Source organism: Aquarana catesbeiana, linkage group LG10 (assembly GCF_042186555.1).
Source record: "Aquarana catesbeiana isolate 2022-GZ linkage group LG10, ASM4218655v1, whole genome shotgun sequence".
In the NCBI taxonomy this organism is placed as follows: Eukaryota; Metazoa; Chordata; class Amphibia; order Anura; family Ranidae; genus Aquarana; species Aquarana catesbeiana.
The window spans coordinates 15,534,842-15,549,618 of NC_133333.1; the positions used below are offsets into that span (position 1 = coordinate 15,534,842).

At 45.0% G+C, this 14,777-nt stretch overlaps 1 protein-coding gene across 1 annotated transcript in view; it reads left to right on the forward strand.

The window, feature by feature from the left end:
• The first annotated feature begins 6,084 nt into the window (after window positions 1-6,084).
• The window catches only part of LOC141109800 (sushi, nidogen and EGF-like domain-containing protein 1), a 27,942-nt gene continuing 19,249 nt past the window's right edge, over window positions 6,085-14,777 (forward strand). Inside the window, exons 1-2 of the mRNA XM_073601072.1 lie at window positions 6,085-6,181; window positions 9,059-9,119. Coding sequence (XP_073457173.1) covers window positions 9,080-9,119 — 40 coding nt within the window. The 5' untranslated portion in view covers window positions 6,085-6,181; window positions 9,059-9,079. The remainder of the gene's footprint in view (window positions 6,182-9,058; window positions 9,120-14,777) is intronic.

The following is a 14,777-nucleotide window of genomic DNA, read 5'->3' on the forward strand; positions in this document are numbered from 1 at the left end:
TCTCTCGTCCCCCCCTCTTTTCCTGCGGCCTGCCAGGTTGCATGCTCGGATAAGGGTCTGGTATGGATTTTTGGGGGGACCCCACGCCAATTTATTTTTCATTTTGGCACGGGGGTTCCCCTTAAAATCCATACCAGACCTGAAGGGTCTGGTATGGATTTTGAGGGGGACCCCACGCCATTTTTTTTTTAAATTTGGCCGGGTTCCCCTTAATATCCATACCAGACCTAAAAGGCCTGGTATGGAATTTAGGGGGACCCCCCCACGTCATTTTTTTTTAAATTTTGGTTCGGAGTTCCCCTGTGGGGAATTCCCATGCCGTTTTTATCAATGAACTGTTATGTGTATTGTCGGACCAGCAATTCATTAATAGTCGCGATAAAAACGGCATGGGAATTCCCCACAGGGGAACCCCGAACCAAAATTTAAAAAAAAAATGATGTGGGGGTCCCCCTAAATTCCATACCAGGCCCTTCAGGTCTGGTATGGATTTTAAGGGGAACCCCGCTGCAAAATTTAAAAAAAAATGGCATGGGATACCCCCAAAAATCCATACCAGACCCTTATCCGAGCACGCAACCTGGCAGGCCGCAGGAAAAGAGGGGGGGACAAGAGAGCGCCCCCCCTGAACCGTACCAGGCCACATGCCCTCAACATTGGGAGGGTGCTTTGGGGTAGCCCCCCAAAACACCTTGTCCCCATGTTGATGGGGACAAGGGCCTCATCCCCACAACGCTTGCCCGGTGGTTGTGGGGGTCTGCGGGCGGTGGGCTTATCGGAATCTGGAAGCCCCCTTTAACAAGGGGACCCCCAGATCCCGGCCCTCCCCTCTGTGTGAAATGGTAAGGGGGTACAAAAGTACCCCTACCATTTCACAAAAAAAGTGTCAAAAATTTTAAAAATGACAAGAGACAGTTTTTGACAATTCCTTTATTTAAATGCTTCTTCTTTCTTCTATCTTCTTGCTTCTATTTTCTATCTTCCTTCGGTTTCTTTCTCCATCTTCTTCTTATTCTGGTTCTTCTGGATCTTCTGGTTTTTCCTCTGGTGTTCTCGTCCGGCATCTTCCTCAGCGGCGCCTTCTTCTCTTCATCTTCTTTTCTCGGGCCGCTCTGTATCCACGATTGGATGGGAGGCTCCCGTTGTGTGACGCGTCTCCTCTTCTGACGGTTCTTAAATAATGAAGGAAGTCACAGGGAATGCCACAGGGAAGTCCCCGTCAAGTCCCCGTGCGTCAGAGGGGGGCGGGGTCACCGGGTGGCCCCGCCCTCCGTTATTTAAGAACCGTCAGAAGAGGAGAAGCGTCACACAGCGGGAGCCTCCCTCCATGCCATCATGGATGCGAAGCTGCCCGGAGAAGAAGATAAAGAAAAGAAGATAAAGAGAAGGAGACGCCACGGAGGAAGATGCTGGACGAGAACACTGGAGGAAGAACCAGAAGAAGCAGAAGAACCAGAAGAAGAAGAAGATGGAGGAAGAAACTGAAGGATGAAGGAAGAAAGAAGTTAGAAGAAAGAAGAAGCATTTAAATAAAGGAATTGTCAAAAACTCTCTTGTCATTTTTAACATTTTTGACACTTTTTTTGTGAAATGGTAGGGGTACTTTTGTACCCCCTTACCATTTCACACAGAGGGGAGGGCTGGGATCTGGGGGTCCCCTTGTTAAAGGGGGCTTCCAGATTCCGATAAGCCCCCCGCCCGCAGACCCCCACAACCACCGGCCAAGGGTTGTGGGGATGAGGCCCTTGTCCTCATCAAAATGGGGACAAGGTGCTTTAGGGGGGACCCCAAAGCACCCTCCCAATGTTGAGGGCATGTGGCCTGGTATGGTTCAGGAGGGGGGGTGCTCTCTTGTCCCCCCCCCTCTTTTCCTGCGGCCTGCCAGGTTGCGTGCTCAAATAAGGGTCTGGTATGGATTTTTGGGGGGACCCCACGCCAATTTTTTAAAAAATGTTGGCGCGGGGTACCCCTTAAAATCCACATTTCCTTTGAAATGTCATTTTGCTTTGGTACTGTTCTAAACACGGGAAACATGCGCCCCTTTACAGGCATACTATAGACACCCCCCAGGTATGAAATTTAAAGGAATATTACACTTTTATTGTTTGACTTTAAGCATTATTAAAATCACTGCTCCCGAAAAAATGGCCGTTTTTAAAACTTTTTTTTGCATTGATCCATGTCCCCTGGGGCAGGACCCAGGTCCCCAAACACTTTTTATGACAATACCATGCATATAAGCCTTTAAAATTAGCACTTTTGATTTCTCCCATAGACTTTTAAAGAGTGTTCCGCGGCATTCGAATTTGCCGCGAACACCCCAAATTGTTCGCTGTTAGGCGGACTGGCGAACAGCCGATGTTCGAGTCGAACATGAGGTATGCACAGGACACAGGGACGTATGCAATGGACACAGTGAGGTATGCACAGGACACAGTGAGCTATGCAATGGACACAGGGAGGCATACAGCTGCAGATGGGCATTGTTGACCCTCTTTTCCACTTACAGTAGCTGCTGCATTTCTCACCCTTGGCTTATACTCGAGTCAATACGTTTTCACAGTTTTCTGTGGTAAATTAGGTGCCTCGGCTTATACTCGGGACAGCTTATAATCGAGTAATTACGGTAAGCCTATTTCTGACGACATTTGTTGCTTGCAAGTTAAAATCCGTATTTTTTGCTAGAAAACTACTTAGAACCCCCAAACATTATTTATGTATATATATATATATATATATATATATATATATACATATATATATATATTAGCAGAGACCCTAAACAATAAAATGGTGATCATTGCAATATTTTATGTTGCACGGTATTTGCACAGCGGTCTTTCAAACGCAATTTTATGGGAAAGACACTTTCATGAATTTAAAAAAAAGTAAAGTTAACCCAATTTTTTGTATAATGTGAAAGATGATGTTATGCCAAGTAAATAGATACCTAACATGTCATGCTTTGAAATTGCGCGCACTCGTGGAATGGCGAAAAACTACGGTACCTAAGAATCTCCATAGGCGATGCTTTAAAAATTTTTAGCGGTTACCAGGTTAGAGTTACAAAGGAAGTCTAGTGCTAGAATTATTGCTCTCGCTCTGACGATCGTGGCGATACCTCACTTGTGGGGTTTGAACACTGTTTACATATGCAGGCGCGACTTACATATGCGTTTTCTTTGCCACGCGAGCTCGCGGGGACGGGGTGCTTTAAAAAAATTTTTTTTCCTTATTTATTTTATTTATTTTTATTTTTTTACATTGTCTCTGTAAAAAAAAAAAAATCTAATCACTTTTATTGCTGTCACAAGGAATGTAAACATCCCTTGTGACAGTAATAGGTGGTAACAGGTACTCTTTATGGAGGGATCGGGGGGTCTAACAGACCCCAAATCCCTCCTTTGCACTTCAAAGTATTCAGATCACCAAAAACGGCGATTCTGAATACTGTAGTTTTTTTTAATTCTGCACCATTGGCAGCCAAGTAAACCAGAAGTGACGTTGTGACGTCGCTTCCATGTTTACACGTAGGAGACTGGAACTAAGTTGTTTCCAGCTTTGATTCAGTCTCTCTCTAGCCGGCAGAAGTGCCGGATCGCAGATCGGGTCTCCCGGTGGAACGGGAGGCCCCCGGAAACAGTGATGGAAGGCGGTGGGAGGGGGGGACGTCTCCTCCCGCTCCTGTTTGATAACAACTAAAAAAGGTTTTGCTTAGAGTTAGACTTTTATCCTAATGACCTCCTTTCCCTTGCTAACTAAACACCATTGCACTTATCTTAGATCAAGGGGCAATGCCGTCCAGAAGCCTACACCATGTGGCACTCAGTGAACAAAGCTTTACTGCAGGTTTAAAAAAGAAGGGTGCTTTGGTATTATGGCCTATAAATAACTCTCTGCAGCCTGAAAGTGCATCTCATTTTCACCCAGCACCCTTACCACTGTACCCTCCTGCACCCCTGACTCTGAACCTCCCTGCACCCCAACACCATTGACCCTGAAGCTCAACTCCCTAGAGACAGTACCTTAACGCCCCAGACTCTGCACCTCAGCACCCCAGACACTACACGCCAACACCACTAACTCTGAAGGTCAACAATCCAGGCACTACACCTCAACTCTTCAGACACTGCACCCCTCCACACCAGACACTGCACCCAAACACCACTGACCCCGAAGCTCAACAATCCAGACACTAAATCTCAACTCCTCAGATACTGCACCCCTCCACCCCAAACACTGCACCCAAACACCACTGACCCCAAAGCTCAACAATCTAGACACTGAAACTCCCCCCAACACCCCAGACACTACACCTCAACTCCTCAGACACTGCAACAATATACCACCAACCCTGAAGATCAACAATCCAACACCCCAGACAATGCACCCCATCACCACTGCCCCCGAAGCTCAACAATACAGACACTACATCTCAACTCCTCAGACACTGCACCCCTCCACCCCAGGCACTGCACCCAAACACCACTGACCCCGAAGCTCAATAATCCAGACACTACATCTCAACTCCTCAGACACTGCAACTATATACCACCAACCCTGAAGATCAACAATCCAACACCCCAGACAATGCACCCCATCACCACTGCCCCGAAGCTCAACAATCCAGACACTACATCTCAACTCCTCAGACACTGCACCCCTCCAACCCAGACACTGCATCCAAACACCACTGACCCCGAAGCTCAACAATCCAGACACTGAAACTCCCCCCAACACCCCAGACACTACACCTCAACTCCTCAGACACTGCAACTATATACCACCAACCCTGAAGATCAACAATCCAACACCCCAGACAATGCACCACATCGCCACTGCCCCTGAAGCTCAACAATCCAAACATTACAGATCCAAAATTACATTATAGACACTGTACCCCAACCCACTGACCATGAAGCTCAACAACCCAGGCACTGTACCCCATTACCCCTGAACCTGATGTTCAACAATACATACACTGTACCCCAACACCCCAGACATTGCACTCCAACACCACTGACCCTGAAACCCAACAATTCAAACACTGTACCCACAACAACCCAGACACTGCACCCCAACACCCCTGACCCTGAAGCTCAATCATCCAGCAGGATGTTTCATCCCAGGAGCTGAAAAAAATCAAACAGATTCCTCCATCCTAACAGCATGGATGGACAAATCTCCTCCTGCGGCTTTTGTATTTTGGCAGTTGGCCCCTCTGGCTGTCAAAATACCTGGCAGTGGCTGAATCTGATTGGATGCAGCTGCTATTCAGCTGCTAATTTTCCACCTGGCTCATTCAATTTTTCAGTCGAGGGATGCCAGGTGGAAGGAGGCCAACAGGGCCACCCTCCCAACAAATTTTGTCTGGTTCCTCATGAACTGGCCCAAATTCTATCAGCGAATGGCAAGCTTAAAGTCCATCTCCTGGAAATGGCAAGAATCTTCCTTGCACTGGGGCTGCTCCTGTACAGCTGGAACTGTCTGCTGTTTAGTTTAGGGGAGAGGGAAAGCACTTTTAATTACCAGATCCTCTGCTCCCCCAGCATTTGGCGCTCCCCTATGCTTTGCCAGTGGACTGTCCCATGGATTCCTCACTTCCAATGCAGGGCTATGGATTGGTTTTGATGACTTCAGCACCATAGAGTTCACATGGGGGGAGAAGAAACAGTGTGATTTGGCAGAGGATTGGGTAAGAAAATCTACTATTCAATGCTCCCTAGACCTAAATAGGCCGTCACCCTTTGCAGTGTGGATGCAGCCACGCTTTAAGTTTCCTGGAGTTCAGCTTTAAGTCTGGAGTTTCTGGACCCTCTGTCCACTTCTGTCTCATTTTATTGCTTGTGGGGTTGGTTGTGAAAGATGAAAAGAGGCGAGACATTGAAAGAGGCTTTTCCTAGATGCTGTGACCCTTGGGTTAGTCTAATTTCTGAAATGTTTGTTGGACCATGATGTTCATGTTACAGAAGTCATCTGTTCTGAAACATAAATAGTAATAATAATAATAAGGTGAGGTATTTGAGATTGGTATCGCAAAAACGCAATCCTTCCAAATTATACTCACCAGGCAGGAAATACATCTTTTGCGTGTACATATAAGTCACTTTTCTTTACCAGGACTCAGATTTCTTTCAGAAAGCTGCTGGCGAGTTCACCTCCATCAGGTCATGAAACAGAGGTGAGTGTGAAGAAATACGATTTGCTATAATGTAATTGAAAAATAATTACTTGATTAATGGTTAAATTTAATTTTTTTAGGAAAAAAAGTTTTCATTTAAACCTACACCATACTTACTATATATAGCACAACTTTAATAATTGCTTCAAAAAAAGACTCTTTGCGGATCTCATAGCTTGCAGTCACTGGTTCTTTCTCTATGAGCTGTAGCAATGTAGTGGCTTTGGGCAAACAATAAACTTAAATTGGCTTTGAATTTTTTCCTGCAGCCCTCATATAACTTGCTGGGTGATTTAAAAGGCTGAAGGTTTTATGGGGTTGAATTACTAAGGCGAATAGTTTAATCACTTTGCAAGGGAAGTTGCACTTTGCGAGGGAATTTTCCCCATCAAATCAAGCGCAAACAAAACTCCTATTTTTTTCTTTTTTTTTGCTAAGTGAATTTTTAACATTTTCACTAAGCCCTGGGGAAAATTTAACTGCAAACTGAACAGGCTATTTGCACTTTAGTAAATCAGCCCCTATAAGTGCCTAAATGCCAAGTGCTAAATGTAGCCTTGGACATGGCACACTTCTTTTTTGTTGTCCATGTAAACATTTTTTTATTATCGCTTTTTGCACTGTATTCCTACAATGACATTGGTAATAAAAGCCCAGTTTATGTACGGCATCCATAAATGGGATAGAAGGATATCTGGTGCTGTTAGAAGAACGGAGATATTTAGTCAATCAACTGATTTTTTTCAGCAAAATGACCTATTACCAACATTTCACAGACTTGAGCTGCTGGCGGTTTGCTACAAAAAAAAAACACTTTTCAATTTATTTCAAGTTTTTTAGGGGATGTATTTAGGATATTTTAGTTTGTTTTATTTAGTGCTCTTTTTATTTGTATTTTTGTTTCATTTTTTTTTGTGTGTGTGTATTTGATCATAATTTGTCATTGATTATTTTACTTTTTGTGGCTGTCTGCTTTTTCTTCATGTGAAAAATATGTAAAATAATGAGGCTAATGAATGACAATTTTTTTGGCATAATACAGGTCCAGGATAGGTGAAAGCAGCTTTTAAAAACTTGAGGGACAATTTAAAGCCCCTCACTCCCTTAAATGTCACCAAAAACCACCAAAATGTCATCTTCCCTACTGAGTTCATTGCATTTTGGCAACATTTTCACCAGACTTTCAGAGAAATAAAAACTGTCAAGTTCAGTTAACCATACTGGTCATACAGAAGGGTAATTAGGTTGTCCATTTTGTGGTCATCATGCAATCTGCTAAAATTAGTAGAATTTAGTGATCCATGAGATGTTTATGTCACTGTGGGTTTCCATTTGTGTGTATAAAGTAAGATCAGATCATGCAGACTGGATGAACCTGAAATGTGCCTCAAGCTTGGGCAAAGTATCATAGTATCTATGAACCAATTTGAATCATTTGCAATCAACCGAAAACTGATGTTTTAGATGTTGGAGAGGTAAACCTCCTGACAATTTCTTCTCATACTTGGGGACTCTGTTAGTGAGATCCATGTGCTGAGTTCCTGGGTCTACACACCTGTTATACCCATTATGAAGGGTTCCCACTATTCCTGCACTGAATAACCTGGGTCAGCACATCTGCTGTGCCCATTTTGAGGGGCTTCCACCTTTCCTGCACTGCGTTCTTGGGTCTGCACATCTTCTAAACCCATTTTGAGGGTCTCCCACCATTCGTGCACTGAGTTCCTGAATCTGCACATCTGATGTGCCCATTATAAGGGTCTACAAAAGTGAAGTGACAAATGTGAATATCAACATATAATATCCTAATAATAATAAATATCAAATGTCCATTTTCAATAAATCAAAGTCCATCATTCTGTGAAACCATTGTAATCACCACGTGTGGGGCATGCTCGAGGACGTTTTTAACATCTACATGGAGAAAGTACTCCGGTGAGGTACCCCCAGGATTCCTTTTCCAGTTTGCCTTTGGGATCTCCTCTCCATTGCCAGTGGGCAGTTTAAGCTTGCTTGACTCATACAGCATACGCTGTCTTGAGTCCCAACCTTCCGGTAAGCCTCCATTCATTTGGGTGGTGGTATCTGCACAAGTTTGGTTTTCATATACTAAATTCCCGAGAAGGCTTCCAAGACCACATATCTTTCTTTGCTCTCCATCGTCTATACCATTGCCGTTGGGCAGCAGAAGCCTGTTTTGACCTATGTAGCATATGCTATTTTTAGGTCTAAAATTTATGGTACGCCTTCATTACTTTGGGGATGGTTTGGTCACTAATTCAGCCCTATATCCACGTGGTGATTACAACGGTTTCACAGAATGATGGACTTTGATTTATTGAAAATGGACATTTGATATTTATTATTATTAGGATATTATATGTTGACATTCACATTTGTCACTTCACTTTTGTATAATCTATAGCGCTGCACTTATTTTTATATTTATGGTTTACAGCAAAAATTCTATTTGCAGTGTTAGCTGCTTGCACTTTTGAGTTAGCGCAAAGTTATTTTGTTTTCTCTGTACACATTATAAGGGTCTCCCACCATCCCTGTGCTGAGTTCCTGGGTCTGCATACCTGTTGTGCCTTATATGAGGGTCTCACACCATCCCTGTGCTGAGTTCCAGGGTCCGCACACCCGCTGTGCCCATTATGAGGGTCTCCCACCATCCCCATGCTGAGTTCCAAGGTCTACACACCTACTGTGCCCATTATGAGGTACTCCCATCATCCCTGCACTTAGTTCCCTATGTCTGTACACCTGCTGTGCTCATTACTAGGGTCTCCCTCCCTGTGTATAAAAAAAACACATTTTACAGAAAAAAAAGAGTAGGGTTATGTACTAAATAAGTATGTTATGATTATATTCTAGGGATCCACATACAAGCATCCAATGATGATTGTCTATGGGGTCCTTCTGCTTCTTTATTTAGGTAAGTAGAAGGGAGGTCTTTGTTTTTCTTTTTAGCTTTGATCTGTCAACACCATGTCTCTGCTCTGTCAACTAATTATCTTGACCTTTATTAGCCTGAGGCCATCCTCTAAACTTCTTGAGCTTTATAACGTCTAGACCAGTGTTTCTCAACTCCAGTCCTCAAGGCGCCCCAACATGTCATGTTTTCAGGGTCTCCATTATTTTGCGCATGTGATTTGATTACTTTCACTGCCTTAGTAATTACCACAGTCATTTAATCTGAGGGAAATCCTAAAAACATGACCTGTTGGGGCGCCTTGAGGACTGGAGTTGACAAACATTGGTCTAGACACTGTCTAATTCTCAATGGAAACAGGTCAATGCCCTTTACAAGTTTAGCACTTTCTTCTTGCCTATAACATCCCAGTCCTTTAGAAAATTTTAAGTGTTCTACATTGCTGCTTTAACCTAGGGGAATCTTTCATCTTTAATATGGCCCAGCTAGTGGTAGTTCTATCTGAAGTAGAAGGTAGACATGTGCAGAATGGAAAAAATGGTTTAGTTTACTACTTTTATCTCATTGATTTGTTTCGGAATTAGGTTTTGTTTCATTAAATTCCGTTTTGTTTATTAATTTTTTATTAATTTTCTAACAAATTTCAAATTTACGCAACGATTCGAATTCGAATCGGTTTGAAAAATGATTGACCGATTTGAACTCTGTGTAAAGAATAGCTAGTTGTTGAGGAGCGGGCCGAGAAGCTGGCCGCCGCGTCCTTACCAACCGATGGCTCATCAGCTGTCAGCGAACTACCCCGCTGAGAGCTGAAATTTAAACAAAACAATGGCGGCAATAGAAAAGCGAGCAACCCCCACCAAATCTATACCAGGCCCTTCCAAAAATGTTAAAAAAAGGGTGTGGGGTCCCCCCAAAATCCATACCAGACCCTTATCCGAGAATGCAGCCCAGCAGGCCAGGAAAGGGAGGACGAGTGGGCTCTCCCCCCCCCCTTAACCATACCAGGACACATGCCCTAAACATGGGGGGGTGCATGGGGGGGTACATCCGAATCTCCGAATAACCAAAAATTTGTCCAAATTTACCTTTGGACCAAAACAAATTGCACATGTCTAGTAGGAAATGGCTGATACTCATCTGGGGAAAATGAGACTAGTTTTGGGGCTGGGTGACCCTCTATATTATTGACTGTCCTGGAGCCAACATTGTTTCTCAAGATGGCAGCTTCCAGCACTGGATGCAGGAACTCCCCTGTGTTAAGTAAAGCTGGCCATACACCAGTAAACCTTTGTTCAGAAATGTTCATTTTCAGGAATATTTGCTAGAGTTTCAATTGGTCAGTGGCGTCAATTCCATGTTTGTTTTCAACGGTAGTGACAATAAAATTTGAAGGAGCGGGATGGAAATTTTTTGTCGAACAAACAAAATTCTAACTGTGAATGTGGTTTCCATTAGGGAAACAACATATTTATTATGCTGAAACCCGTTTAACCTCTGCAATACCGGGCACTTTCACCCCCTTCCCGCCCAGGCCTTTTTTTCAGCTTTCAGCGCTGTCGCACTTTGAACGACAATTGCGCGGTCATGCAACACTGTACCCATATGAATTTTTAATCATTTTCTTCACACAAATAGAGATTTCTTGTGATGGTATTTAATCACCACTGGGTTTTTTTATCTTTTACAAAAAAAAGAAAAAAGACCAAAAATTTTGAGAAATAAATAAGGTTTTTCCTAATTTCTGTCAGTAAATGTTGTAAATACGTAATTTTTCTCGTTCACTGATGTGCGCTGATGAGGTGGCACTTATGGGCACTGATAAGGTGGCACTGATGAGGAGGCGCTAATATGGTGCACTGATGGGCACTGATAGGTGGCACTGATATGTGGCACTGATGAGGACTAATAGGTGGCTCTGGTAGGCACTGATCTGCGACACTGCTGGGCACTGATATGTGACACTGGTGGGCACTGATAGGCGGCACAGATAGGCAGCACTGATAGGTGGCACTGATGGGCAGCACTGATGGACACTAAAAGGCATCACTGACAGGCATCAGTAATGGGCTTTGATTTGTGTCACTGATTGGCACTGATTGGTGTCACTGATGGGCACTGCTGGGGTTTTACTGTAATCAGGACACTGATGATTAGTGTTCTGATTACAAAAGAAGGCAGGGAGTAGGGAGTGCCGCAGTTCGCTGCTTCTGTCGGCAGGTGTCCCAACCCCCCACACACAGGGAAAAACACAGGGGACTATTTCGGTACTGAAGGTAGTAGGGTATTAGTACAAAAGGGTGAAGAGGAGATAATAGGATAAAAACTATATTTTTAATAGAAATCCATTTTAAAAGAATGTATATAACACAATAATGCAATGACATATACAGTTGCAATACAGGACAAGGCAATATATACAACCGCATGAATTGCATCCAGTAATAACAGAGATTGTAACAATGACTTGGATTCTCGACCGGTTTCGCGGTATTCACCGCTTCCTCAGGAGAGTAAAGTCTAAAATGTAGCATAAAAAACAAATAAATATACAAAGATTCACAGATGCGTAAAGTTTTTGTAATGGTGGCAGCGAGGTCATTGAAATTACATTGAACAATAATATACAGGTTGAATAAAGAAAGGACAGGCTCACCCGCTCAGGTATTCTCTGTAGATATATGGGGCCCCATACAATTCCCCCTGCGACGAACACAGGGGATAACAGAACAGCCTCTGGTGGGTAAAATATTTAGGTAATTGGTATATGTGTGGGTCATTAAACCACAACACAGAGTAAGGCGTGAAAAAGTAGAGGGGTACCCATAAAATACCTCTAAGTTTGGAACCCAGTGTGCAAAGAACAGAAACTAGAAATTAGAGTAGTTAAGGGAAAAAAGGAAGAGAGAGAAAAAGAAAGAAGAAGGGAGGAAGGTAATAGGAAGGAGGGGCGGGGGGGAAAAATGGGGGGGGGGGGGAGGGGGGGGAAGGGGGGGGGGGAAGGGGGGGGAAGAAGGAAGGGGAAGGACAGGGAAGGGGGGAGGGGTTGGGGGAGGGGGGAGGAGGAGGAGGGGGGAGGGGGAAGTGGGAAAAGGGGGGGGGGCGGGGCGGGAAGGAGGGAGGGGGGAAACCGGGGGGGGGGGGGGGGAAACGGGGGGGGGGTTTTGGGGGAAAAAAAGGGAGGAGAGAGGGGGGGGAAAAAGTGGGCGAGTGGGGAGGGGGGGGGGGGGAGAGGGAAAGGAAAGATAGGAGGATAGAGTGGTGAGCAGGGCCTAGGATTAGGTCCAAGTGAAAATTAGGCAAGGCTGAAAGAAAAGGAAGGAGAATGCACGCAGGTAATAGGGACCATAACTTACCCCTGCAACGTGATCAGCGAGAGCGGTGAAATACAGTGAAAAGGGAGCATACAATGGTAAGGATCGAGGGGTACAATCGTTTAAACGATCCAGGTGCTCATGAAAGCTCCACACAGCTGGAGTCACTGATATGTGCAAAAGGGATAATGGCCATAGCAGCTGTAATAAAGTAAGGTAAATTATATTCCAAAATGACAGGAGGGGGGAGAACAGTGCCCACAAAACAGAGCGACATAAACGGTAGCTCGATAAAGGGTATCGAAACATAGGTAATGAGAATAAGTAACAGTTACCAAGAGGTGTGAAGGTAACAAATTATATATATATTCCCCCATGAAGAAAAGATGGTAGCATATCAGTATGGAGACACATATAGGTGCTGGGAGCAGCCGCTGTGTGTGGAAAGGTAATGATTCACCAGATCCAGAATGGGTGAGAAGAGAAACCGAGGAGAGAGGTCAGCCACCAGGAAAGAAGTAACAGAGAAGGGACGGAAAGGGAAGCAGGGAGGGAGGGGGGAGAGAAGGTAAAACTTACCCAGATGCTGCTTCTCGTTGAGCGCCACGTCAGAGGACTGTAGGCCTGTACAGCGGCCGTGTCCGGCCGCTATAAAAGCACCCCAACCCGGAAGTCAGGGACGGCAAGAAGAAGGCGGTCCCTGACGTCACCGGGTCAGCTCGCCCGCACTGCGCAGGTGCACTGTAAGTGCTACTGCGCAAGCGCGCGCTCCTGACAAAGGGAATCTAGTTCCCAAACAAGGAGACGCAAGCAGTCACATGACCGCCAGGGCGAGCATGTGTCCGTCGCACAGGAGGAGGGTCGGGGCAAGACATACCAACAGAGTCTGATGACGGGGAAGGGAGCCTGACCTTGTACAGCAACACAGTAAAAGAGCATGGTACAACATAATGAATTAAAAAATAAAACAGATATAAATACAAATGTTGTGTGAAATTAAATGGAGTGTCAGCCACCCATAGCTTTAGAGAATGAAACTCAGGCAGACATGGTCAATACATTAATACTTGGCCCTAAGGGTGCCACGGTGGGGGTAAAAGAAGGGGGGGAGGAGTAAGGGGGAGTGGAAAAAAAAAAAAAAAAAAAACCCCACCGTGGCATCCTTAGGGCCAAGTATTAATGTATTGACCATGTCTGCCTGAGTTTCATTCTCTAAAGCTATGGGTGGCTGACACTCCATTTAATTTCACACAACATTTGTATTTATATCTGTTTTATTTTTTAATTCATTATGTTGTACCATGCTCTTTTACTGTGTTGCTGTACAAGGTCAGGCTCCCTTCCCCGTCATCAGACTCTGTTGGTATGTCTTGCCCCGACCCTCCTCCTGTGCGACGGACACATGCTCGCCCTGGCGGTCATGTGACTGCTTGCGTCTCCTTGTTTGGGAACTAGATTCCCTTTGTCAGGAGCGCGCGCTTGCGCAGTAGCACTTACAGCGCACCTGCGCAGTGCGGGCGAGCTGACCCGGTGACGTCAGGGACCGCCTTCTTCTTGCCGTCCCTGACTTCCGGGTTGGGGTGCTTTTATAGCGGCCGGACACGGCCGCTGTACAGGCCTACAGTCCTCTGATGTGGCGCTCAACGAGAAGCAGCATCTGGGTAAGTTTTACCTTCTCTCCCCCCTCCCTCCCTGCTTCCCTTTCCGTCCCTTCTCTGTTACTTCTTTCCTGGTGGCTGACCTCTCTCCTCGGTTTCTCTTCTCACCCATTCTGGATCTGGTGAATCATTACCTTTCCACACACAGCGGCTGCTCCCAGCACCTATATGTGTCTCCATACTGATATGCTACCATCTTTTCTTCATGGGGGAATATATATATAATTTGTTACCTTCACACCTCTTGGTAACTGTTACTTATTCTCATTACCTATGTTTCGATACCCTTTATCGAGCTACCGTTTATGTCGCTCTGTTTTGTGGGCACTGTTCTCCCCCCTCCTGTCATTTTGGAATATAATTTACCTTACTTTATTACAGCTGCTATGGCCATTATCCCTTTTGCACATATCAGTGACTCCAGCTGTGTGGAGCTTTCATGAGCGCCTGGATCGTTTAAACGATTGTACCCCTCGATCCTTACCATTGTATGCTCCCTTTTCACTGTATTTCACCGCCCTCGCTGATCACGTTGCAGGGGTAAGTTATGGTCCCTATTACCTGCGTGCATTCTCCTTCCTTTTCTTTCAGCCTTGCCTAATTTTCACTTGGACCTAATCCTAGGCCCTGCTCACCACTCTATCCTCCTATCTTTCCTTTCCCTCTCCCCCCCCCCCCCCCCTCCCCAC